This window comes from Chelonia mydas, chromosome 1 (assembly GCF_015237465.2).
Source record: "Chelonia mydas isolate rCheMyd1 chromosome 1, rCheMyd1.pri.v2, whole genome shotgun sequence".
NCBI classification, from domain to species: Eukaryota; Metazoa; Chordata; order Testudines; family Cheloniidae; genus Chelonia; species Chelonia mydas.
The window spans coordinates 306,337,411-306,349,916 of record NC_057849.1 but is presented as its reverse complement, the minus strand read 5'-3'; the positions used below and the strand labels follow the sequence as shown (position 1 = coordinate 306,349,916).

Genomic DNA, 12,506 nt, shown 5'->3' with positions numbered 1-12,506 from the left:
GGTTACCTACCTTTCGTAATTGTTGTTCTTTGAGATGTGTTGCTTATGTCCATTCCATTATCCGCCCTCCTACCCCTCCGTCGGAGTTGCCTGCAAGAAGGAACTGAGAGGGCGTAGGGCTAGCAGTGCCTAATATACCAACGCATGAGCACAGCACTCCAGAGGGTGCCACTGCTGACCCCATAGATACTGCCAAGGCAAAAATCTCCAACGATTGTGCATGTGGACTTGCACACATCTAGAAAGGAATGGACATGAGCAACACATCTCAAAGAACAACAGTTACGAGACGTAGGTAACTGTTTTTTCTTCCCCTCTGCATGCTTTTATAAAAAGGGGAATATTTAGCCCTTGTGATTTAATCTTCACATGCCAAAATACTAAGGGGCCCATAATCTTAGCTTTTATCTTTTGATTCATGTGACACATTGCATTTGATAGGTTACATGGTGATTTACAGCCGTCCTGTTTTGCTGTTTTTCCCCATTCAGTTGTATTTCTACAGTTGCTTAGTATCTGTTTGCATACAATTAGTAGTAATTGCTTTGGACCAAGGAGGGCAAACTACAGCCCACAGGCCAGATCCGGCCCGTCAGGGCTTTCAATCCAGCTCACAGGATTGCCAGCCCCATGGCGCAGCGGGGCCAAGGCAGGCTCCCTGCCTGCCCTGGCCCTGCTCCACTCCCAGAAGTGGCCAGAACCACATCCCTGCAGCCCCTGGGAGCCGGCGCGGGCAGAGAGCTCCATGCGCTGCCTTCGGCTGCAGGCACCACCCCCCGCAGCTCCCATTGGCCGGGAACGGGAAACCGGGCCAATGGGAGCTTCGGGGGTGGTACCCGCCTGCCCCATCCCACCCCCAGGAGCCACTGCTGGACATGCTGGACACTTCTGGGAGCAGCACAGGGCCAGGGCAGGCAGGGAGCCGGCCTTAGCCCCGCTGTGTGCCGCTGCCATCCAGGAGCCACTTGAGGTAAGCAGCGTCAGCCCGGCGCCCGCACCCTGAACCCCTCATGCACCCTGCACCTCAACCCCCTGACCTGAGCCCCCTAACCCTCTGCCTTGAACCCCCTGACACACCTATTCTTCACCCCAGCTGCCTGTCCTGAGCCCCCTCCTGCTCTCCGCACCCCCTCTTGCACCCCAACCCCCTGCCCTGAGCCCCCTCCTGCACCCCGCACCTCTCCTGCACCCCAACCCCTTGCCCATAGCCCCTTCCTGCACACCACACCCCAAACCCCTGCCCTGAGCCCCCAATCCCCTGCCTTGAGCCCGCTGCCACATCCCTTCCACACCCCAACCCCCTGTCCTGAGCCCCCTCCTGCACTCCACACCCCCTCCTGCACCCCAACCGCCTGCTCTGAGCCCCCTGCTGCACACCTGCACCCCCTCGTACACCCCAACCCCCTCTTCTGAGCTCCCTGCCGCACCCTGCACTTCCTCTCACACCCCAACCCCCTGCCCCAGCCCTATATTCATGGCCCTGCATACAATTTCCCCACCCAGATGTGGCCCTCAGGCCAAAAAGTTTGCCCACCCCTGATTTGGACCATAATAGCTGAGGTCTTAATCTATTCCTACAAAATCAGTTGTTTTATTCTTTAAATATTTTTAATAAATACAATAAGAGCAAAAGATGTTTAAAAATAGCTAAACTGATTTTTTAAAATTTCAGATAAGTATTGCTGACTCTTAAACTTAAAGGCATGTTTAATATTAATGTTGCACGCTTAGTCGCTTGTGTGGGCCGAGCTTATTGCAAACTCCAAAGGCTCCTTGCATTCCTCCATTCCACCCAACAAGCTCCCTTGTGCCACTCTCCCATCTCCATCTATTTTGGGGACTCCCTGCGACTTCACCTTTTCATGCCTGGAGCTCTATGTGCTCTTCATTCTGTCCTCTGCCACATGCCAGGATTCCCCAGTCTGTCCCCCATCAAGGGTTCTGTGTCTTCCCTTTCCCTCCACTCTTCTATACCAGAGTTCCCCTTTCTCTCCACCCCCCACTCCCCATGCCATGTGTACACATGCATTCTCCAGTGCCCCCTATTGTTCTCTTCCTCTTATTAATCTTTTTGTCTATGAGATAAGTCATTCAAGGTGTCAGTACTTTAAACCATTGGGAGGATAGGCAGAAATGAGATAGAGATGTTGTTGGAAGGTGTTAATGGGTGGCATCAATCAGTTTTTTTTATCTATAGACAATTAAGCTATGACTGGGCTAATCAGGTGGCAGGTCTCCATGTGTCCCCCGTTTTTCTCATTTAGATTTTCTGATTCTCCCCCCTATCAATAGGATATTGGCCAGTGATGTCTAGAACATTCCCTGAGACTTGGGAATTGATCAGATGCGGCATTCAAAAGTTATTGCACTATGTACAGACAGAGGAATGCCATCAAGTTCCGTGTAAACCCTTAGCAAAATTAGCCAATAGGTGTATTGTGTACTGTAAGGCATTATATGTTCTTGGTAATGTTAAAACCTCACTCATTTAATAGGAAGACATTCATTCCTATATATATATATATATATATATTAGAGCATCTTTCTTGTCATCCTTCTGCAGGTTCCACCAGATCCATTAAAGCTTTATAAAAACATTTACTTCTGTCATGGTTGCAAGTGCTACTTGCCCTCTACTGAATTCTCTGTGCCTGCTAATTCACGCACTGTTGGCAGGTGTCACCGTTGTTGCAAGCTCGATAATGAGGCCCGGCGTCGAGAAGCCTTTTTGAAATACAAGCTTATGCTAAAAAATCTCAGAAAATCTGAAGCTGATTACCAGGATGATGCTAAAATCGCTTATATAGTTCAGGTACTGTGTGAAAGGATAGTGCTGATAGTGAATATTAGTGTGTTTGTATTGAACAACATTTTTTCCTGTTTTTGTGTATATATTACTGATGCTAATGGCAACTGGTCTAAGTTGTCACATACGGTGGTAGTTCTAATTTTAGACAGTGATAACCAAAAACTACATACATTTCTTCCTATGATATGGAACAAACGGTTCTCTCTCGAATAGATTAACACGAAGAAACAGAGTTGCTCTTAGTATCTTAAAGTATGATTAGATTTTCAAAAGTGAATGTAAAATAATAAAAACAGGAAAGAGGAAGGAGGGTCTAAGAACAGGACCAGGAGTCAGGAGATCTGAATTTATTCTTAGTTCTGCAACAGACTGCCTCTGTGATGCCAAGAAAGTCACTTAACCTTACTGTGCCACTGTATCGTTTATAAAATAAGGATAATTTGTAATGGTGTCCTGAGAATTAATATTTGTTAAGCACTTTGAGATCCTTGGATGGAAGATGTTATAGAAATACAAAGTATTATTTATTTTATTAAAATTACTAAAGTCTTGCATTGAGTTTTTGAGGAAGGAAAAAGCAGAGAAGTCCAGTTTTGAGCCTTCAATCTTACAATTAGTAGATTTGTATCTAGAGGTTTCTGGATTTTTTTTTTATTTTGCAAATATTTGTTAGAATTAAGATTTACTAAAGTTAGTTTAACTTTTCTAAACTGTTTAGTATCTTCTATAATTCTTGGCAATTATGTGATTTATCAATGAACATGTTAACATTTGGAACAACCTCCTCATTCACACACACTTAACCTTTTTTTAAAAAAAAAATCTTAGTTTTTAGTTAAATTATTATTATTTCAGTTCAGTTAAATTATTAGGTACTCTCAAAGCACAGTTTATCTAAAGTCATCCAAAAGTCCAAGATTAGCAGAACTTTCTCATGGGATTAGCACTAAGAAACTACAGTATCAACAATAGAAGCACACTTTTTGACCATTTTCAGTGTGTAAAACATATTTCATATATTGTTGTAGTGCTTTACCAAAAAAACTATAATAGAAGAGGATTAGGCTTCTACTATTATCCATGCCTATGTTAAGAAATATTATACAAGTAAATAGATTATACAGATTCTGTTTGTTCTTATTAAGTACTTTTCCTCTTTAAGAATACTAAAAAGAGATTGTTTTTATTCTTTGTATTGGCACTAAATTATTGCTTGCCTTAAAATTTGGCTGTTCTCCAAAGCTCTATGACAAATTCTCACTCTTGGATCTCTGCTTCATGCATGTGACTAGTGGAATTTGCCCAGCTAAAGTCTTAGGCTGACAAGCAATAACAGGCAGGTCCATGCCTACCTCTGCCTGGAACACTGGTGGCCACTAAATGCCCCCACTCGTTACTTCCTTTTTAATGACTGACAGCAAGGAGCTCACCTCACCTGGTGATGGCAGCCCAGCCTTGGGAACTTCACAGTGGCATCTGTGTATAGGGAGTCTGTGCTTCCTCTAGTACTACTTATGCAGCTGCCACCCAGGTTCGTTTAGTATTCTGAACATGCATCAAGGAGATGGTGAGGATAACAATGAGTCTACTAGAGGAAGCACAGACTCCCTATACACAGATGCCACTGTGAAGTTCCCAAGGCTGGGCTGCCATCACCAGGTGAGGTGAGCTCCTTGCTGTCAGTCATTAAAAAGGAAGTAATGAGTGGGGGCATTTAGTGGCCACCAGTGTTCCAGGCAGAGGTAGGCATGGACCTGCCTGTTATTGCTTGTCAGCCTAAGACTTTAGCTGAGGAAATTCCACTAGTCACATGCATGAAGCAGAGCTCCAAGAGTGATCAGATTTCTTTTGCTACTGGATTTCTGTACATTGTTGGTTCTGAAGCTTAATGCTAAACCAGTGGAAAGAATTCTAGCTGATACAAAATGTGGCTGTCCACTTCCCTTGGTTTCGGCCACCATGAACACATCAAAATTCTTCCAATGTGAACAATAATTCTGGGTATGGTTCAGTCAACTTCCACTGCCAGTTTAAGGTCTTGATCTTAATCTTCAAAGCAATTAATGGGTTAGGTCCTAGCTACATTCAAGATTGAATTTCCATCTGTGAGCCAACAAGGCAGTTGCACTTCTTTGGGACAATGAAAATCACAAAGCATGTCAGAGTAGAGGTCAAAGCAATCTTTTGAGAGGATACAGCTGTGGAATGGACTTCTAGAGAAGATATAGATTAATCCATAGTCTGACCACCTTTATGAAATACAGCAAAACCATCCTGTCAGATCAAACTTTTCCACCATAACCAGAATGATTTTTCTTCAACATCAAATACCCCTCTTTTGAAGGGAAGAACTTATTTGTAGCAAAATTTCTTTAATCCGATAAGATAGAAGAGCTAGGCACTATTGCCAATCTAAATTACTTGCAAGGATCTCATATAAATATGGTGAAAGGTGGCACTAAGATAACAACAAGTTCAGGAAGCTTTTGTGGTGTGCAATGTGGCATCAAAAGAAGCTACTGTTTGGAATGGATGCTTGCTGATATGTCTTGTTGCCAGTGTTTGAATTTCAACAGAAAGTACAACAATAACTCAAGGACTTGCTATGAAATGGAGGAAACATATTTTGAAAGTGAAGGTGGAGACGAGACCAACCTTAGGAAGGCTAAAGAAAGTGAGGCTTGTGGGACCAGCTTTAACGAGGTTCAGTAGTGTGGGAACTCTAGGGTACACAGCCTTAGCACAACAGAGGCAAAAAGCCTTCTAAGCCCAACACGTTCCAAGAATCCTTTTGTTTTTCCCCAAGTCAAAGGTCTCAGTGGGAGCAGGACTAGGTTCTGGATTTAAAAGCAAGATGCATGAGAGTATAGGATATGACATTTTGCAAGAGTATTGGCTTGGAGTGATTCCAATCATCCACTGTGAGGAATCTGATTTGTTAACATGTAAATGCCATTATTTAATTAAAGTCAAGTGATTTCTTTTTGGAAGAAGGGGAAAAGGACCTACTTCAAGTGCTTGGTATGGAAGAAACCTTATCTCAAAGTCTGTTGGTCTAGTAAAGAATCCTTTTGACTAAATCCTTCCTTCATTTTTCCATTACTCCAATGCAGAGAAAACTTGGTCATGGATTTGTGACACTCTGTACCTTGGGGGAACACCCAGTGCCCCCATGTTAGGATAATAGAATATTAGGGTTGGAGGAGACCTCAGGAGGTCATCTAGTCCAATCCCCTGCTCAAAGTAGGACCAACACCAACTAAATCATCCCAGCCAGGGTTTTGTGAAGCCGGGCCTTAAAAGGCTCTAAGGATGAAGATTCTACCACCTCACCTGGTAACCCATTCCAGTGCTTCACCACCCTCCTGGTGAAATAGTGTTTCCTAATATCCAACCTAGACCTCCCACACTGCAACTTGAGACCATTGCTTCTTGTTCTGTCATCTGCCACCACTGAGAATAACCTAGCTCCATCCTCTTTGGAAGCCCCTTTCAGGTAGTTGAAGGCTGCTATCAAATCCCCCCTCACTCTTCTCTTCTGCAGACTAAATAAGCCTAGTTCCCTCAGCCTCTCCTCGTAAGTCATGTGCCCCAGCCCCCTAATCATTTTCGTTGTCCTCAGCTGGACTCTCCAATTTGTCCACATCCCTTCTATAGTGGGGGGACCTAAACTGGACACAATACTCCAGATGTGGCCTCACCAGTGCCGAATAGAAGGGAATAATCACTTCCCTTGATCTGCTGGCAGTGCTCCTATTAATACAGCCCAATGTGCCGTTGGCCTACTTGGCAACAAAGGCACACTGCTGACTCATATCCAGCTTCTCATCCACTGTAATCCCCAGTCCTTTTCTGCGGAACTGCTGCTTAGCCAGTCGGTCCCCAGCCTGTAGCGGTGCATGTCATTCTTCCTTCCTAAGTGCAGGACTCTGCCCTTGTCCTTGTTGAACCTCATCAGATTTCTTTTGGCCCAATCATTCAATTTGTCTAGGGCACTCTGGACCCTATCCCTACCCTTCAGCATATCCCTCTCCCCTCAGCTTAGTGTCATCCACGAACTTGCTGAGGGTGCAATTCATCCCATCTTCCAGATCATTAATAAAGATGTTGAACAAAACCGGCCCCAGGATTGACCCCGGGGCACTCCGCTTGATACTGGCTGCCAACTAGACATCGAGCCATTGATCACTACCTGTTGAGCCCGACAATCTAGCCAGCTTTCTATCAACCTTATAGTCTATTCATCCAATCCCTACTTTTTTAACTTGCTGGCAAGAATACTGTGGGAGACCGTATCAAAAGCTTTGCTAAAGTCAAGATATATCACATCCACCGCTTTCTCCATATCCACAGAGCCAATTGTAAAATGATTGTGTGGTATCCAATGCAATGGATGTCATCTTGGGTGTCTTCAGAAAGCTCATGATGCACTAAGCATTGTTGTTACAGTAATGTATAGTAATGTTATAGGTTATAATTTCATGTATGTAGTTATGAGCCTGAAAATGTATCCTCATAGCTTAAAATAAGCCCAGGGAAAAACTCTGCAAGAGCAGAAAGGCAGTTCACACCTCATCAGTACAGGTATGGGACAAACCCAGCCCAGACTCTCAGGAACAAAGGATGCTGGTGTAGGTAGCAATAAAAGGATCTGTTGGACTCTCGAGTGAGTCATCCCCCTCCTTTGGCCTGTTTGGCACTGCGATGAGGTAATGTTCACCTGACTCTGAAGGAGGGGCAGGAAGGGAGCAAAGCCAAGAGGGAAGAAAGGACATGATAAAAAGGAGAGAGTGCCATGCTCTTCCTCTCTCTTCCACCTACATTCGTGTGGTTTGGGAAGGTTTGGAAAGTGTTTTGACTGTGGCGGTAATGGAACACCTCCTAGTCGACCTGCTCCTTAGTAATGATTTTTTCCGTGTAGCTCAGGTTAAAGTATTTGCCTGCAGCAGGAGGGAGTGTTATGCTGGGACCCGCGAGGGAAAGGGTAAGGTCTCAGGAACTGCTGAGAGAATGGGAGAGAGTCTCCTTGATTCTTCTGCAGCTGGGGGAAGCCACATGCTTCCAGGTGGGAGGGTGGTGGAGACCAACTCCTGCACTGCAGCTGGAGGCAACACCACATCAGGAAGGGATGGGGATGTTATGCCTGCCAGGGAGAGAACTGCCCAGGTTGTTAGCTGCCAGCAGGTCACAGCTGAACCAGAGGGATAACAAGCCTGGTACATATCAATTTCTTTGTTAAATTGACGAACTCATATAAGCTTGCAGTGTCCAGCAGGCATAACTGGTTGCAAGACAGAGGTTCCTAGGGTTGCGTCTGGGACCGGAGATATTGGCTAGTGTCATTCAGTTGCACAATCCAAGGAGCATCTTACATCCTAGAGGCTATGCGTGGACAGCTCAGGATTGGGGGTTCTCACAGCAGAGCAGGGTAACACTGGCTCCCAGAGTCAAGGATTGGAGTGACCTAGCAGATCACCTGTCCAGATAACACCAGAGGGGAACGTCACAGGAGCATTATAGAAAAGCTTGCCAAAGTTCAACTTTAACTATGGCCCCAAACCATTTTTTGCTTCACAGACTATTTTTAAAAACTTAGTGATTTCAGATGACTAGTAATAAATGAAACAGTGAGATCAGTATGGGTGAATCATAACTTTAGAGGGGGAAAATATCAGATTTAAGGCCTGTATATACAGAACTTACAGTACAAACTGGCCAACCACTAGCTATTTTTAAATCCTGCAGCACCACCACAGGATGTCACAATCCCATAGGGGAGAATGAGTAACTATATCACTACACAATAATTAACTCTTTGTAGGATAGAAGAAGAGGATAGGAAGGGAGAAGTGCAAAGCCTGTCATGCTTATCCTGGGGATAAGCCTCTTGATATTGTGCATTCTGGGTTACTTGTGTTTTGCCCCCTCCCAATCCTTCAACCCAGGTTATTCTGACTGCATGCTGAATTTGACTTCAGTAACATAGCACGGTACCATAACTTACTTATTAAATTTTAAACTAATTGTGAACTCGAAAATACAAAATATAAAGGACAGGCATCAGTTATATTTATTAATGAGCAGGGACCAAACAAGTAGGGATGAGCATACGAAGGAGCAGAGAAAATGTAGATTAAATATAAGCAAATTAATTAAATTAATAATTTAAAATAAGAAATTAAGCAACCTGTCAACACAAAGTATAGAATTGCCATCAGCAGAAATAATCCAGAGTAAATTAGAATCTCATTTTTAGGGATGATCTAAGAAGAATTAAATCAACCCTGCCACACGACACTGTAGTAGGGTAGGCTAGATGACTCAAATGTTCACCATTCTCTACCCAAAATTATTCTGTGGCACGTACACAAAATAATTCTAATTCAAAGCATTTCCTAAGTGGTAGATAGGTAAGGTGACTTTGCTGGTAGAATTAAGCATGCTTTATTCTTCTCAACCTGCTTTCAATTACAGCAAAAAGATCTACAGTACATGGTGGAGAACATTTGGGGTTGTCAGTCAGCTCTTAGTGCCTGGGATGATCTCTATGATTTGGTTATGGTCAGATGGGATAAGCACTGTGAATGGTCTCCATGGAACACGGTCCTCCTCACTAAAGATGAGGCAAAAGCACATCTTAAGCTGCATAACCTTCAAGAGGTAAAATGGAACTAAAGCAATTTTTCTTCTTATATTATATTTTTCATTTTATTGGAATCTTGTGACTAAAATTTTGCACTTAGACCCTCTGCATCTTAATTGGCCCATTATAACTGCTTCATAAAAATAGTCCTGTAAATAATGACTACCCTTTTGTTGAGATCTTAGTAAGCTTGTCCACATCTGCTTTTTCAGAAGGATGACATTTAAGTGTCACTGGCAGTTACTTGATTGATGATCACCTGCAATTAGACTATAAAAGCTTATGTGCTGCTCTGAGTTGATGATGTCACAAAATCTGCTATTCTCTATGGTTAAAGATAAATTAAATTAAAAGAATTTAAGGAAATCCTTGAAACTACTGCCTTGAAACGGTTACATATTTTGTCAAAAGAAAAGTCCTCTATCTAAAGATGCAGTAGCCTGGCAGAGGTCCCACTCTGAGGAACCTGGACTTAATACAGTGGAATATTTAGTATTCCAAAACTCAAGAGATTACTTAAGAACTAGATGTATCAGGTAAAATGGGCTACAGTATTTCTTCTCTAGGCTACTGGTTTATGTTGGTAGTGACCTAAGGTCATTGCCATGTAGTGGCTGTTTGGTGGCCAGTTCAGTTCTCAGTGGCACATGACCATATCATGAAGCACCATCTCAGCACCAGTTGGCATCCTTCTTGGAAGTCACACCAGAGAACAGGAGGATTAAATGGGCATAGAAAATGAACTATCCTCTCATCCATAGAAATTAGCCTTTCAGAGAAGCAAATTGGTGGAAAGTGTTGTGGAAACTTGTGCTGCCAGCGCCCATGATATACTTTTTTCTGTGCACACCCAGCTTGGGTTTCACTCTGACACCTTTTTGTGAGTATTACTTTTTAAAAGATAAAATACATTTCAAACTGGAATCTATGAGTTCCTTCCTTGAGTCCTCGCTCCTGCATTAAATCAACAAGGCTCCTTAGGCAATTGGGATCTCAATTACTCCTTTGTGCATATTGGTGTTTATATAACTGACATTATCCCTCTTGCCCTCTGTTTGGCAGGCAAAGGTTTTGATTGTGTGGATATCTGGCCTGACTGTACCAAGGGAACATTCTCCACCAGCTGAGGCCCTAAATTTGTTTGTGTTTAAAATGAAAATTAACCTCACCCAAAATATTTTCATGATCTTTTACTTAATTTCAATTTTAAAAATTTAAACATTTCCCTTCTAATAGCTATCCATGCTACTAGTGATGAAAATAGGGAGACCAAGAGACTAACATTGCATTTAATATCATAGTTAATTTGTTTATGATTGTGTGGATTGCTAATCACTAGAAATTTAGTAAGGTCTGTGAAAGTGATTTCATTAACAACACTCCTGGATTGAACTGCAATCTGAAATTCCAGTCCTGCTTCAATAAATACACCAAGGGTGTTGTGGGTTAAATCTAATTATTCTAGTATCAAATTAAATATAATACTGTATTTTGCAGACATTTCTACCTTGCAGAATGTTGGGTAATTGACTGAACTTCTAGAAATAGAACACTGGATCAAAACCAAGGCTGCATAAAATGCTACAAAATGGTTTTAAATGGTATGCCTGATGAGCATTTATAAAAGCTTCAGTCTGTACCAATTAAGGTACAGTTCCCTTACATATTAGCTTAGAAACACACAAGTTTAAGCATTGCCAGTCTCCTCTTGATTTTCAAAATTTTAAAATAATAATAAAAAATAAATTCACATTACGCAAAAGATAATAAGGAAATGGAGAGAGACCTAGTCTGAGGAGATGCTGAATGATTTAATAGGAGTTTAAGGCAGTCATCACTTCACAGGAGGCCTTAAAAGACTGCTATACAGGACTACGTTCTGCTGTATCTTACTACATTAAGTAACATGTCTGGATTTGAATGTTATGATTTGGTTTGTTAAACAGTTTGTAGTTCACTAGTGCAGTGTTTATACTGTACTGGATATACAGCAACATATAGATAAGAAATTTTGATTGCATTTAATAACATTTGGATTTTCTTACCTTTCAGGCATATGAAATGGTATTTATTCACAGGATAAAGCACAAACATATCCTGTCAAAGAACTATTTTTCTCAGATTCCAGAGATGGCATCATTTTTGCATAAAGGTGATGATTTGGCTCACACAAATGAACTGTTAATAACTAAACCTATCCCCACTGGTTCAAAAGTATAACTCTTCAGACATAAAGCTGTAATCTGAATTATTGTTTAACATGACTAACTTAATTGGAGTAAAGAATTGTCCCGTTTCATCTATAGATTAGTTGTACTCGGGGGACATGTATCAAGATAAACTTCCAAAGATCCAATACTCTGATCCTGACCACTTATTGTAATAATTGCATTTATTGTTCTGTGACTGCAAGTGTGTTAAGTTTCTAAACATAGAATAAAACATTTTTAGAATACAGTTTGTAAAATTTATCATAATCATTCCATGAGCTCTTCAAACCTGAGGCTGTCTTCTTGTATCCTTAAGTGCCTACTGCTACTGCAATATAAATATTGAGGAGATTTAGAGAATTTCCTTTATACACAATTTCTATTTTAAACATTATACTACTAATAAACCTTTTTATAATATTTTAATTCATTTCTTCTGTATTTTAAACAAGTGAGGCCTTTTGGTAAAAAAAATATATACATAATCCACATTCATCTACAGATTTCATTACCTGTCCAAATATAGGCCCTTTATCTTGCAAACATTTGTGCATAGGAATAACTTAACACATGTGGGAGTAGTCCAAGTGAGCTTAATGGAACTACTCATATGTCAGCGTTTGTAAAATTGTGACTGTATTTTGTAATACCAAAAATAGATTGTTTGGAACATGTTAATCTCTTGGTTAACTCATCTGAAGGTACAGCAGGAGTCAATTTTCTCCCTTAAATATGTTTACTTATGTCATTTTTCCCTGTGTATTTCTATTACATATAATTCAATAAAAAGTTACATAAAATTGTTCAAAAGTTCTTTCAGTTGTTTCAAACCACTATATTAGCC

General features: G+C 41.6%; 1 protein-coding gene across 2 annotated transcripts in view; it reads left to right on the top strand.

Annotated features, from left to right (window-relative positions):
- IQUB (IQ motif and ubiquitin domain containing) overlaps positions 1–12,467 on the top strand; it is a 53,847-nt gene extending 41,380 nt beyond the window's left edge. Inside the window, exons 11-13 of one of the 2 annotated variants that reach the window (XM_037888984.2) lie at positions 2,564–2,812; positions 9,284–9,469; positions 11,505–12,467. In XM_037888984.2, coding sequence (XP_037744912.1) covers positions 2,564–2,812; positions 9,284–9,469; positions 11,505–11,672 — 603 coding nt within the window. In that variant the 3' untranslated portion in view covers positions 11,673–12,467. The remainder of the gene's footprint in view (positions 1–2,563; positions 2,813–9,283; positions 9,470–11,504) is intronic. The other variant, XM_037888983.2, reaches the window with a different exon arrangement.
- Positions 12,468–12,506: the final 39 nt, after the last annotated feature.